The sequence below is a fragment of the Pholcus phalangioides genome, unplaced genomic scaffold (assembly GCF_987345545.1).
Source record: "Pholcus phalangioides strain wild (caught in Gottingen) unplaced genomic scaffold, Ppha-v1.0 ptg000007l_1, whole genome shotgun sequence".
NCBI classification, from domain to species: domain Eukaryota; kingdom Metazoa; phylum Arthropoda; class Arachnida; order Araneae; family Pholcidae; genus Pholcus; species Pholcus phalangioides.
This window is the reverse complement of record NW_028301600.1, coordinates 26,977,402-26,991,115: the sequence shown is the minus strand read 5'-3', so window position 1 is coordinate 26,991,115 and position 13,714 is coordinate 26,977,402. Positions and strand designations below refer to the sequence as shown.

The following is a 13,714-nucleotide window of genomic DNA, read 5'->3' as shown; positions in this document are numbered from 1 at the left end:
TCAGTTTATGTTATCAATTTTTTTTCGTCGGAAGTTTCTTTTTTTACGTATTTTGAAGCTGAGGTTGAATCAGACTCATTTTTTTCTCTATAAGTTATCGTTATCAATCTGCAAGACTATTTCGGAGGTCAGAAGGCTCCCTTATTGACAAAAATTTCCGCACTCAGGTTCACAATTTCCTAACCGGGCCGTAATTATCGCTATGAACCATGTAGTACGTGTGGTGGTTATTTTGCGATAGCTTTCCAATAAGAAGGCATGTGTAAGGTAAGAGAAAAGGTCCCTTTCTTCAGTTCTTGGTCAGTTTCTTTCAACTGACCACATTCACAGTTCCTCGGCCGGAAGACTTTAAACAAGAGATCTAATGTCTTATCTCGTACCGTACATTATAAAAAGTATCGTCATTCGTAATACACATTACACACATAGTTCTATTTTGATTCCTCACAGTTTTCGAATAAAAAAACTGATTTTAGAATTTAAAGGGGAGAAAAATCCTGCTTCAGAATAATTGAAAAAAAGCACGATTTAATAGTGCTCTACTTCTAATGAGGCAAAGACGGTGCTCACAACTTTAAATGGGTTGAAGACCTCTAATAAAGACAAACAGAAAAATTATAAGGCTTTATAGCTAAGTAACTTCACAATAATTAGCCGACATCAAAATTATTTGGAAACTGGCGCTTCACAATATGCACCTGCTGATTTCTTTGGGGCTTGCTTCGCAGTCGCTTGTTCGGAATTATGAGACGACATTTTAGAATTAGATTTAATTTCTTCAAATATAAAACATGCGAGCTACATACATGTGCGACTTGTTACCACGATGTTTTGAACGTAACTGTTGCCATCTTACAAAACAGTAATAATGAGAATAAACGATAAAAAGGAAGAAAACAAAAATAAAACGATCCCCGATCGTCCATACTCCCGCCCCAAAAAGGTGACAGTCAATAATCGACTGGCAAACGACATAGATGATTCACGGAACGTTTGTATAAACCATTCACAGTCTTGATTTCCACAACTCTGACCTTTCCGTCGTCACCTGGAAAGACTTGGGTCACTCGAGCCAAGTGCCACTTGAGGGGAAGTGTGTCTTCCTTCAAGATGACGAGATCGCCGACTGCTATGTTTGACGTTTCACGTTTCCACTTCATCCTTGGTTGTAGACTGGTCAAATATTCCCTGGACCATCGATTCCAGAAATCCTTTTGCAATTTTTGTATCTTGGCCCATTTGGCTTGTAGACTTCCTGATGCGTCACCATCACCTTCGGGTACAGCAGTCATCGGAGTACCGATGAGAAAATGTCCAGGAGTCAGAGCTTGCAGCTCGTTTGGATCTTGGCCGAGTTGAGTTAGGGGTCTTGAATTCATGCAAGCTTCAATCTGGACAGTCAGAGTAGTTAACGCCTCATAAGTGAGAGCACTTCCCTTGCACGTTTTCAACAGATGACGCTTTAAACATTTGATGTTGGATTCCCACAGTCCACCAAAGTGAGGTAATAACAGAGGAATGAAGTGCCAATTGATTTTTTCTTCAGAGATAACTTTCTGTACATCTTGAGATTTACAGAAATCGAACTGCACCTTTAAATAATTGGCAGCACCCTTGAAGTTGGTTGCATTGTCCGAATACATATCTGTGGGCTTCCCTCTTCTGGATATGAATCTTCTAAATGCTGCAAGGAAAGCTGCAGTACTTAGCTCTGACACGATTTCAATGTGAATTGCCTTTGTTGTGAAGCATACGAACAACGCTAAGTATGACTTGAGTCGAACCTTCGACCTCATCAATATCGGCTTCGTTGTAATCGGTCCGGCAAAGTCTACACCAGTTCTTTGGAACGGTCTGCAGGGCAAGACTCTGTGTGCGGGTAAATTACCCAACATTGACGTCTCAGGCCGTGCCTTGAATCTGTAACAGGTTACGCACCCGTTGAGTATTTTTCTTACGGTGCTTCTACCCGACGTAATCCAGAATTGCTGTCGAATCATTGAGAGAACCAGTTCAGCTCCAGCATGAAGGTATTTGAGATGGAAATGTTCCCCTATCAGGGATGTCAGATGATGATTTTTAGGCAAGAGCAATGGATGCTCGGCACTTGTACTAAGATCCGAATGTTTCAATCTACCACCCACTTGTATCAAACCCCTTGAATCGATGAATGGACTTAGTGACAATAATTTGTTTGTGGGTGGAAGGGGATTTCCCTTATCAAGAAAACTGTGTTCGTCTTTGAACTCTGAGTTCTGCACAATCCGAACTAATGCTAGAGTAGCATCATTTAATTCAGCAGCACTTAGTGAACCAACGATTTTGTTCTTGGATTTACAATTGTGGATGAAACGAAGACTCCAAGCAGCAACACGTTGAAGTTTAACAAACGATGAATACTTGCTCAGCAAACTCCATTCTTCCACGATTTCGTGAGATTGGGTTGCATTCACCGACTTCCTTAATTCCGATTCATTCTCCATCAACTGGTCTGAAGGGTCGGAATTGGATGGTATCACCAAGCCACTTTCACTTAACCAATCTGGCCCTCTCCACCTCAAGAAATTTTCTCTCAGCTGTGACGGTGGTAACCCCCTGGAGGCACAATCAGCTGGGTTCTCCTTGCCGGGAACGTGATGCCATTGATTTGGATCACTTGATACGTGAATCTGTTTCACTCGGTTCGCGACGAATGTCCTCCACCTAGTGGGATCGGATTTTATCCAATGAAGTACAACCTTCGAGTCAGCCCACAGAATTGTGTTGTTGATTTTCAAATTCAAAGCTCCATTCACTCGTTCGGATAGTTTAGCCAGCAACACTGCTCCACACAGTTCCAGACGTGGTATGGTTGTAGATTTCAATGGGGCAACCTTTGTCTTTGCACATATCAAGGCTACATTCACTGCATCATCTGTAAACTCAGTACGAAGGTAACAAACTGCAGAATATGCCTTACATGATGCATCACAAAATCCATGAATGTCCATACTCCTGACAGTCCTTGTACTCCCCATAAGAAATCTGGGAACAGAAATGTCCTTCAGGAGAGAAAACTCCTTACTAATTTTTCTCCATCCGACAATACATGAAGCGTCAAAGGGTTCATCCCAACCCCTATGATCCTTCCACAGACCTTGCATCAGAATTTTTAGGATCACGATGGTCGGACTCAAAAAACCCAGAGGATCATAAACCTTAGCAATCTGGGATAGGAGCTGTCTTTTTGTTTGGATTTCTGTGGAAGTTTCATCAACCTGAACACTGAAGGTATCTACACATGTATTCCATAGAATTCCCAGAATTTTTTTGAACGGAGTTTTTTCGAATTGAACCAGATTTGTAGAACCTTGAAGTTCCGAGGGAAGGTCATTCATAACCGCCTTGATGTTAGAGTTCCACTTTCTCAACTGGAAGCCTCCCCTTTGCATGAGTTTTATCATTTTGTTCATCAACATCCTTGCTTCACTGATGGTTGCAGCACCGGTCAGCAAATCGTCGACGTAGAAATCCTTCGATGCAATCCTTGAAACATCTGGGAATTGTTGCTCTTCATCTTGAATCAGCTGCTGAATTGTTCGAATGGCCAAGAACGGAGCACAGGTTGTACCATAAGTAACTGAAGTCAGTCTATAGTCCTTCTAGCGCAGGAAGAAATTGGGGCATAAACAACAGAATGAGACGAACTCTATACATCACAGTGATACAACGAATTTTTGCTTATGCAGCTCCGGTATGGGGTGGCAAACACACGAAAGCAATCCAAGCGAAACTCGACTCGGCACAGAGGGGGTTTCTGTTATACATCACAAAGGCTTACAGCACATCCCCCACGAACGCCCTACAAGTCATCACTGGACTTCCACCACTCAGCCTATGGATTGAGTATGAGGCCAAGGTGGGACTACTAACTAGAATGAAACGGGACGTGGATAACCTACAGGCTTCATCCATGCAACAGAATAAATCAGGATGGTCAGACCACCCTGCCAACACGCCAAAGGAAAACCAGATATCCTTGACACAAACCAAAAAACCAGAAGGCATAGAGATCTTCACCGACGGCTCTAAAATGGAAGATGGTATTGCAGCAGCATACGTAGTCTTAGAACACAACACAATAACTGACAAATGGTCTGCGAAGATTAACAATGAGTCTACAGTCTTCCAAGCTGAACTCCACGCCATACAGGAAGCAGTCAAGAAAGTAACCACATTCAGAGATGACACAGTCAGGATACAGACTGACTCTCTTTCCTCACTGTATGCCATACTGAACCCACTGACCAAATCAGCAGTAGCAAGAGAGATAAGAGCACTACTTTGTGACCACCACGAGATCAGATTATCTTGGGTCAAAGCCCACGATGGAACTCGGGGAAACGAGGAGGCCGACATACTGGCTAAACAAACCACAAAGCGCCAGGCAATAGACGTCCGCCTCCCGTTCCCCAACTCCTGGGTAAAAGCTAGGTTCAAGAGGGAAATGGTGCAGAAATGGCAAGGCAGATGGGACCGGGGGAAAACAGGGAGGAAAATTCATCAGCTCCTCCCGAAGGTGAAAATAGAAAACCAGAACTGGTCCAGGGGAATGACCCTCTTCTTCACAGAACATGGGCCATTCCCAACCTACCTGGAAAGGTTTAAGATCATTGGCAGCACATCCTGCAAATGTGGAAAAATAGGATCTCCAATACATTACGCAACCGAATGCCCGCTCATAAATATCCCCCACTTTGGAGCCCCCTCAGAGACAAACCTGCTAATATGGAGGAAGAAACTGCTGGAATCCACAGCCTGCACCAAGAAAATCAACCTAATGGTGGACAGGCTTGAACAACAACAAGAACTATTCATTCCAAGCGAGCGAAGACGGCAACTGATAAGAACAAGAAGATCCCCATCGATGGACTCAGACGATTCAGAACATGAACCATCCCTGACTGCTCCACCCCCACGGAGAGGAAGAACGCTTCAAATGGTGACGCGCAGTTGTACGCGCAACAATGTAGACTAACACCCCACAGCAAAGAAGAACAGGGCGGGCAGATTACTGAGCCTCTGACAGCACTGACGTACAGTCGCAAACAAAATCAATGTATACACAAAACAAATGTATATAGTAATGGCTCTGTCCTGCACCATGCACAGAGGAATCCTTCACAGAGCCTCGAACAAATTGTTCCCCTTGAAACTGGGGAGTATTTCAGACATCTCATTTGAAAGGTCTAAGACAGAGCATCATATAAACGTAAACATGGTGGCCAAGTATCTGGGCTAGTCATATTATAGCACCATCTGCAGAACACCAGAGCCAGCTATCTGAACGTAGAGTGGCCCAGCGCTTGGTCGGACCACGACATATCAGCAGGACATTAGAGCCATCTAACTCAACGAAGTGTGGCCCAGCATAGGCTGGCCCCACACCAATGGACACCAGAGACTTCAACTGAGAATCAAGCGGCCCAGCTCATGAACTGACCACATATCAACGAACTCCAGAGACACTCTCTAAAAGTGATGTGACCCAGCCCTCTGGACTAGTCACATATCAGAGGTATCGAAATCCCCACAAACTCTCTTTCGATGGCAGATCAACTACAATGTCAAAACCGCGCCCAACAAGGGCGAATGTCACGATGAGCGGTCCAAATTTGTGTTCTGTCTCGGATCAGTGGCTGCACTCTGTAATAACTCCGCGCCCACTTGGGCAAATGTCACGATGAGCGGTCCAAACTTTGTATTTTGTCTCGGACCAGTGGCTGCACTCTGTAAACAGACCGCGCCCACTTGGGCACCTGTCGCGCTACGAGCGGTCTGCCAAGTGTAGAAGAGAACGTGTACATTTGTATATCCTGTATATTTTTTTAAATAAGGAAAAATAAAAACCATCTGGGGGTTTTTGGCTCGGGTCGCCGGGGGTGTGGGTGGGGGGGTCGTTGACGGCTGCTGGGTTTGTGGGGTCCTCCGGGGTGTGCCCGGGAGGGGGGGAGCTGTGGGATAAGACTGCTCCGGGCAGTGGGTGTAGGGAGGCCGGGCCTCTTGGCCTGCTTGCGGCCTGGAGCACCAACCTTAGAATTCGAGGGTTGGAGACGCCGGGCCGGGGGGCTTGATTTCCGGGCCCTCCGGCCCGGCGTGGCTGGCCCTCCCCCAGCGTGGTCCAACCCTTCTGGGTAAATGGCTTACATCCCATCAGGGACAGAGCCTGGACCGCGACTGGCCTTTAAGTCTATAGTCCTTCAACTCCTCACTTGGATCGTTTCTCCACACTATGCGTTGAAACTCGGAGTGATTCCTCTGAACGAGAATCTGTCGAAACATCTTTTCTATGTCGGCGGTGAGTGCAACAGCATGTGATCTGAATCGTATAAGAACATCAAAGATATCTTCCTGGAGTCTCGGACCAGAATGCAGAATTTGATTTATTGAGATACCTGATGACGTCTTGCACGAGGCATCGAACACCACCCTCAGTTTAGTCGTGCTGCTCTGCTCTCTCAGGATACCATCATACGGCATATAGAAATGCTCAGTGCAATGAGTACTCACGCTTGATTCTGGAATGAGCTCCATATGACCCAGTTCTTGGTACTCGTTCATGAAGTCCACGTATTTCTTTTTGAGTCCGGGTTGGCTTGACAAACGTCTCTCCAGTGTCTTGAATCGTTTGACTGCTATGGATCTAGATTCTCCCAACTCAGCAGTTGTAGATTTGAATGGCAGACTCACTACATACCGTCCCGAATCACTTCTCTTGACATCTGTAGAGTAAATTTCCTGGCACATCATTTCATCGGACAATTCTTCTCTTTCGGCGGGAATCGCTTCCAGTTCCCAGAACCGGTTGAGAATCTCGTCCACACTGGCACTACAACACTGAGTCTGCAGCTAATTTCGAGTCCTTGCCGTGTCCCCTTAGCCGGCACCCTTCCAGTCAGTATCCATCCCAGTTTTGTCCTCACTGCAAGTGGAGCTCCAGGCATTGAGAGTCGTTCCGGCTCCAGAATATCGAAGAAAACATCTGCACCTAGAATTATATCGATCGGCCTCGATTTGTAGAATTCAGGATCGGCTAGTTGAATGTCACCGAACATCCCCTGAGGAACGGATATCTCGAAGTTGGGGATTTTTGAAGACAGTTTTTCGACAACTAATGCTGTTGTTGTATGGATTTGATCCTTGCCGCAACTTGCGATGAACTTCAGATTCACTTGTGCTGTCGAAACGTCACATATTTCATCACTGACGCCTAGAATTGAATGCTTAGATTTGTTGAATATCAGTCCTACTTTCTTGCAACAGTCCTTGGTTATGAGAGATGTTTGGGAGCCACTATCCAGGAGTGCTCGACATTTTACATAATCACCACGGCACCCGCGGACATTTATGAGTGCTGTAGACAACAGTACTTGACTTGATTTTGCTTTGGAAACATTGAAAGTGCTCGACACGGCTGCTTCTTCACTCGTAGGTGTTACGACAGGAGGCTGTACCTTGAATTCATGCAAGAGACTATGGTGCTTTCCTTTACAACACTGGCAGCGGGTTGTAAACAAACATTTTGCAGCTGAGTGATTATTCCTCAAGCAATTGAAGCATAGCTTATTTGACTTCACGAAAATCCACCTGTCGTTGAATATCATGGATTTAAATTTGCTACAATCACTGAGCTTATGATCTTGTTTACACACTATACATAACACATTAGCTTGTTTACGAATAGCACAGGAAAAAGCAAGTCTAGAATTGCCTTTCGACTCTTCCCTTGGTCTGGGACCATCTTGGACAGACTTTAGACACCTGGCCTGTTTTTCAAGGAAAGCCATGAATTCGTCATACTCGGGATAATCTTGACCTTGACTTAGTTCCCACTGCTTGATTAGATTATCATCCAATTTTTGTTTTAGAAAGTACACCAACAGTACATTCGAGAGACCACTTACTTCAAGTCCCAAGCACTGTAGATTTCGTATTGCCTCGTTTGCCGTGTCCAGCAGTTCCAAGATGTTTCTTGAATTAACGATTTTCACTTGTTTCAGCTGGAAAATCTTGGCGCACTGTGCATACGTGAGTTCACGCTTGTTGTCATATCTCGACTTCAGAGAATCCCACGCTTGAGAATAACTCGCACTCGTAATCGCAAATCCCGACACTAATCTCGCCGCTTCACCTTTCAGGGCCGCCTTCAGATACGACTAAGTTTTCTTTCCTATCACCGAGCTGTCCAGCTTCCAAATCGAAACAAATACACACGAAGAGCCTCCGGCTTCTCGACGGACCATTATCATGGCGCTTCACAATATGCACCTGTTTTTTTTTTGGGGGGGCTTGCTTCGCAGTCGCTTGTTCGGAATTATGAGACGACATTTTAGAATTAGATTTAATTTCTTCAAATATAAAACATGCGAGCTACATACATGTGCGACTTGTTACCACGACGTTTTGAACGTAACTGTTGCCATCTTACAAAACAGTAATAATGAGAATAAACGATAAAAAGGAAGAAAACAAAAATAAAACGATCCCCGATCGTCCAGAAACAAAAGGAAACATTTGCAAACAGTTTTTATATTACATGTGTAGTGAAACCTCGATCGACACGTTGATAACTCGACAGCTATTATTCTCATGGTTGGCACAATACTAAATTCAATGGGAAAAACCTCGATACATAATGACTAAATCCTGATTAAGTGAACTATGATTTCAACTGTTTTATAACAACTAATTTTCAGAATTTCAGAAATTGCCCATTTCTTAATCAATTCGAAAAATTTTACGATATTGCTCATTTGCATTTTTTAATTATTCTTTATCTATTCCCCCCCCCCCGTTTGTTTGTAGATTGATATGTGTCGAAGATTCCCCCTCATACATGTGGGGGTAGAGTAATCCTCCTATCCATATCAATAATTTTGGCCGTAATCCTCCACGCTGGCCAGTGAGGGTTGAAGGAAGCCCATCCGCTTCCGTTCACCACGTGTTAAACATGTCTATTTACGGGCTGCACCACGAGAAAGTGAAGATTGGACTTTAAGCCTCTACTCCTATTTGATTCCTTCAAGTCCTCATAATGAAGCAATTGAAGGGTCTTCCCCTAGTTAACAAGTGAAGACTATTCAACAGCCCTTTTCAATTATATACAAGTACATATACATACATTAACGATTTTTAAAAATCATTGAAGGTGAGGTGCAAAAACCTCATTTACTTGATGCCTGTTCAAGTCGACATATTTTTCGATCCACTTAGATCAATGTTTCTCAAAGTGTACGGCGGCGTGGTGAACTGGAGATACTGATTTGTGTGCTTATTTATGCTTTCAAGTGGTTCTTTTCTTTTATAAGTGAAAATATCTACCAAACTATTTTAGGGAGCTGTAAATAAACCATAAATTGGGCAAGAGAGCTGCGGGTGACAAAAATTTAACCACTGCCTTAGGGTGTCGAGTTATCGAGGCTTCATTATATTATTACCTGAATGTTTCCTAGAATCTACACATGGTTATATGAAATAAAAATATTTTTCTTTTCTTTCTGTTTGGAAGCTAAACAGCGAGTGGGAAAAAATCTCGATTTTTACTCTGTCGTCATTTTTCGTCTCCTTATCACATGAAATTTTCGATAAATTATCTTTTAAAAAATAGTTATCGGGATCGAACAAGAACTTTTTTAGTGTAAATTTGGTGAATACATCATTTACTTCGGAAAAATTGTAGCTTACCAAATCCATGCAACATTTTGTTACTTGATCCATGCCAGATATGTTTCTAGGGTTTGAGTCCACGTAAAGAGCGAACTGCTGAAGATGGAATGCCTAATTGTTTATCCAACACTCACGTTCGTGAGTATTCATTATTAACTTAACTCCTATAACTAAAAAAGTTTCGTTTGAAAGCAGTGTTGAACGGAAGCTTTACAATGGCCTCGATAGAACTGAAGCGCTATTAATAGAAAAACTACTTACACGCGTGTTATATTTCTCTCTGACACTTCACATAACACAGTGCATTCCTTTCACAAACTATGTTCAATAATCATCTCCTTCTATCTTCACTTTCGCCAATAACTTAATTGTGACAATAACTTACAATGGTCAGTTTCGGAAATACCGTAAAAATGGGCTACTTTGGCCCTTGGGGATCCTTCTTAGTCCCGAAACGATAAAATAATGAAACGTTCTCTAATTACTGTAGAAAACCATTTACACAAAGAAACTACAGAAAACAAGTTCCGAAAATGGTTTCTATGGTAATTAGCGTACATTTTATTATTTTATCGTTTTGGGACAAAGGAGGACCCCAGGGTAGAAGTAGCTCGTATTTACAGCAATTTGATAAAAAATTGAATTTTAGTGATAGTGAATAAGGATCATTATGATATTGAAGGGTACATATCATCTGTACATAAAATCAAGACATAGGGGTCGTTCAAGTATTACGTCATCAAATTTTTAGCAATTTTTTGACCCTCTCCCCCCTTGTCAGCAAAATTTCGTCACCACTGCCCCCTACCTCCTAACACATATTGGTGAGATCAGAAATGTACGCGGGAGGGGGGCATAGGGGGCTCGTGCGCCTCCCCCCTGACGAAAAAAAATTATTTTTTTAATGTAAAAACATTTTGTTAAAAAAAATTAAAATTTCGAAAGAAATTTACCTTTATATGTTATTATAATCGATTTCTGTTAATTTCAATGCTATTTGAAGGGTAAGAAAAGAACTCAACATTTCTCTTTAAGAAATTCATTGCGACCCACCCTTCTAGCTATATATGGTAAACCCTTGACCCGCGGACTAAATGTGGTCCTGGAGGTTATCTGATGTGGCTTGCCCCCTCAAACCCAATTTTGTAAAAATGAACTAAGCGGTACATTTACAGTTTGCTTAAATGATCCGTGGCACACTTCCAAAGCATTTGAGTGGCCCGTGGCACATTTTCAGATCACTGAAATAAGCCCGTGGCATATTCAAGGATCAGTTGAGTAACCCGCGACACAGTTCCAGAACACTTAAACGATCCATGGCTACATTCCTGTAGATCCCTTGAGTGACATGTGACACAATCTTAGAGCACTTAAGCGGCCCCCAGTGCGGTTCTACATCGCTCAAGTTACCCGCGGAACATTCCCAGATTACTTAAGTGATCCGTGGCATAATTGCGGATCACTTGAGTGATGCGTTGCACATTTCCAGAGCACTTAAGTGGCCCGAAACATTTCCTGAGCACTTGAAGGATACGTGAAACATTTAGAGATCGCTGAAGTGGCTCTGTAAGGGATTTATCATTAGCGAGAATGTTAATTCAGGTGCCCACAAACTTGTGAAAGTTTTTTCTCGTTTTTTGCGCACCGAGTAAGATGCCATCAAGAGTATTTCATATTTTCATAAAGGGTGGTTGATGACGTAAGCATCATCTAAACCCCCCTCTCCCCTTGTCATCAAAAGTTAGCAAGGAATATGGACGACGTGCATGTCTGGTTTAGCAGCAGCAGCAGCAAATCGGAAACCTCCTTCCCCCCCCCCCCATCGATACTGACGTAATACTTGAATGACCCCATAGGATAAAATTGGAATTATTTATACTGCTAAACAAATATCGCATACACTATTTGATCATGTATGTCCGGACACACCTGAAATTTGGTGCATCTGATCAGTGACTATGTGGCTATATCTCATAATATGGACTTGTCCTTTAGGTTCCTGTGCATCGCACGTTGAATACAGCCTCATATTAGGACGTTATGTGAGAGACCGTTTGTGACTTGGCCCTAGTCCATACTGCTAGCGTCGTACGGTTTCTTGAAACGGGTGTTAAATAATTGGACTGGTCCTTGGCGTAAATTTTATGGTACTTCTTTAAGATGAACTGGAACGTCAGCTGCGAGCCAGGCACCACGGCAAAGATTTGTACTTGAGCCATCTTAATGCATGGGCCCACCCAGGAACGGCTCGTGGGCCTATGCATTGGGGACCTCATGATAATTATATTTTGTACCATGGTTTTCAATAGTAAGTATGTGAATTGGTAGGTACGCATTTTCAACTAAATTGGGGGTTTCCGGAACACCACTTAGCTCAGGGGCCTCTAGTGCTGTTAAGACGGCCCTGACTGTATTATGTGATGCTTACAGTAAAAGTCTCAACTCTTTATGCAATAATGGCACACTATTCCGATACAAACATTCCAAAAATTGATGGATAGCGTTCCTAACAGAGTGATAACTGGGTCGGGTGAAAAGGTGGACTCCCCCATTATTGCATTATTGATTTCTGTTTGTATGAGCCGATAACTTGAAACATCGAGTTGTCAGAATACTCATGATCAGAACAAATAGTGTATCTTTGAAACGAGAAGACGACCTTGAGGGATGGAATGTGACCAAAAAAAAGTATACCTGACCCCCGTTGGTGAGCATATCATAATATAGTAGTTGTGGGGTGGGGGGGTGAACACCTCTCTGTTATTTTTATTTATTTTATTTCATTTTTTATTCATTTTTACTTATTTTATTTATTTTATTTGGTTCTGTTGTTTTTTTTTTTTTTATTTTTATTTATTTCACTTTATTTCGTTTATTTTATTCAACACCTCCAGTTACTTTTTTAAGTATTAACAATATTTATTATTCACTAATACAGAACAAAATCAAATTAATTACAACGCCGCAGCAAGTCACCCACCGTGGGGTTGGGTGCTCTCATTGAAGATTTTTGAAAAAAATTCCGAAAAAATTCAGAATGAATAAAAAAAAATTACCCTCTTTTCCTGTTCGTCTAATTTTCTCTACCCGTCACTTATCAAATTTGTAACCCATCTCAACGTGTCACTCCTACATAGGTGGATACAGAGTAGGAGGGGGATAGGGTCCTTCCCCTCCCCTTCCTTCCGTTCCGTGAAAAAATTGTATTATTGCAATGGGCGGAAGTAGGCATTCGCTTCCCCCGTTCAGTATGCATACTTTCGGTGACTTTTCATGTTCATGTATTGATTGTTGTAAAAAAAAAATTAAAACGTAAATTTTTGTTTGTCTTTTTGTTACTGCCGAAAAACGGAAATTAGACAGTTTGCGAATCGGCCAATTTCATTGTAAATTGACCCGGCCAATGTACGAATTTCGGGCTTTGGCCAGCCATTTTGCGAAGTGGAAGGAGATCCCTGGCCAAAGTACAATAACAAAAGACATGTTACGGGGTCATCGTCAAGTTGAGAGGCGGGACGGAATGTTTTCATGCATCATCGCCAAGTTGACGTATTTTTTCGTGATAATTATGTCCACGTTAATTATGTCAACCCATCAAACCGCAGTCACGATGTGGTAATAATTTATTTTTCAAAATTTGACAGTAAAACTTTATGACTATATCATTATATACACTCATGTCCATAAATTAAGGATAATGCCAGCTCCGGCAAATAAAGGTTCAGAAACAAAACAAACGTTACTTATTCATAAAGCCCATTTATTAAACAAAAGATAAAGAACAAAAACGATGACGTATGTATGATACCATTCATAAAAACTACGATTTTTGCTCCCTGGAGCAATTGTAAAAAATATCTCCTTTACAAAAACTTTCTATTACATGGTTGGTATGATGGTTAATACATTGTATGTCTCCCATGCGATGAAATACAGTCCGTACAACGCCTAGGCATGCTGAGTATCAAATTATCGATCTGATCTTGGGGAAGATCACTCCACTCAGCAA

The 13,714-nt window shown here is 42.3% G+C and overlaps 4 protein-coding genes across 4 annotated transcripts; 1 reads left to right on the top strand and 3 right to left on the bottom strand.

Moving 5' to 3' along the window:
* Positions 1 to 950: 950 nt before the first annotated feature.
* LOC149085126 (uncharacterized) lies at positions 951 to 3,458 on the bottom strand. The gene has a single exon (XM_089233887.1). It carries the CDS (start codon positions 3,456 to 3,458, stop codon positions 951 to 953), a length of 2,508 nt encoding a protein of 835 aa, XP_089090013.1.
* Positions 3,459 to 3,676: 218 nt separating this feature from the next.
* On the top strand, positions 3,677 to 5,017 carry LOC149085125 (uncharacterized). Its single transcript, XM_089233885.1, has one exon. It carries the CDS (start codon positions 3,677 to 3,679, stop codon positions 5,015 to 5,017), a length of 1,341 nt encoding a protein of 446 aa, XP_089090011.1.
* Positions 5,018 to 6,192: 1,175 nt separating this feature from the next.
* LOC149085124 (uncharacterized) lies at positions 6,193 to 6,789 on the bottom strand. The gene has a single exon (XM_089233884.1). It carries the CDS (start codon positions 6,787 to 6,789, stop codon positions 6,193 to 6,195), a length of 597 nt encoding a protein of 198 aa, XP_089090010.1.
* LOC149085123 (uncharacterized) lies at positions 6,786 to 7,826 on the bottom strand. Its single transcript, XM_089233883.1, has one exon. The coding sequence runs from the start codon at positions 7,824 to 7,826 to the stop codon at positions 6,786 to 6,788; it is 1,041 nt and encodes a 346-aa protein (XP_089090009.1).
* Between the last annotated feature and the right edge of the window lie 5,888 nt (positions 7,827 to 13,714).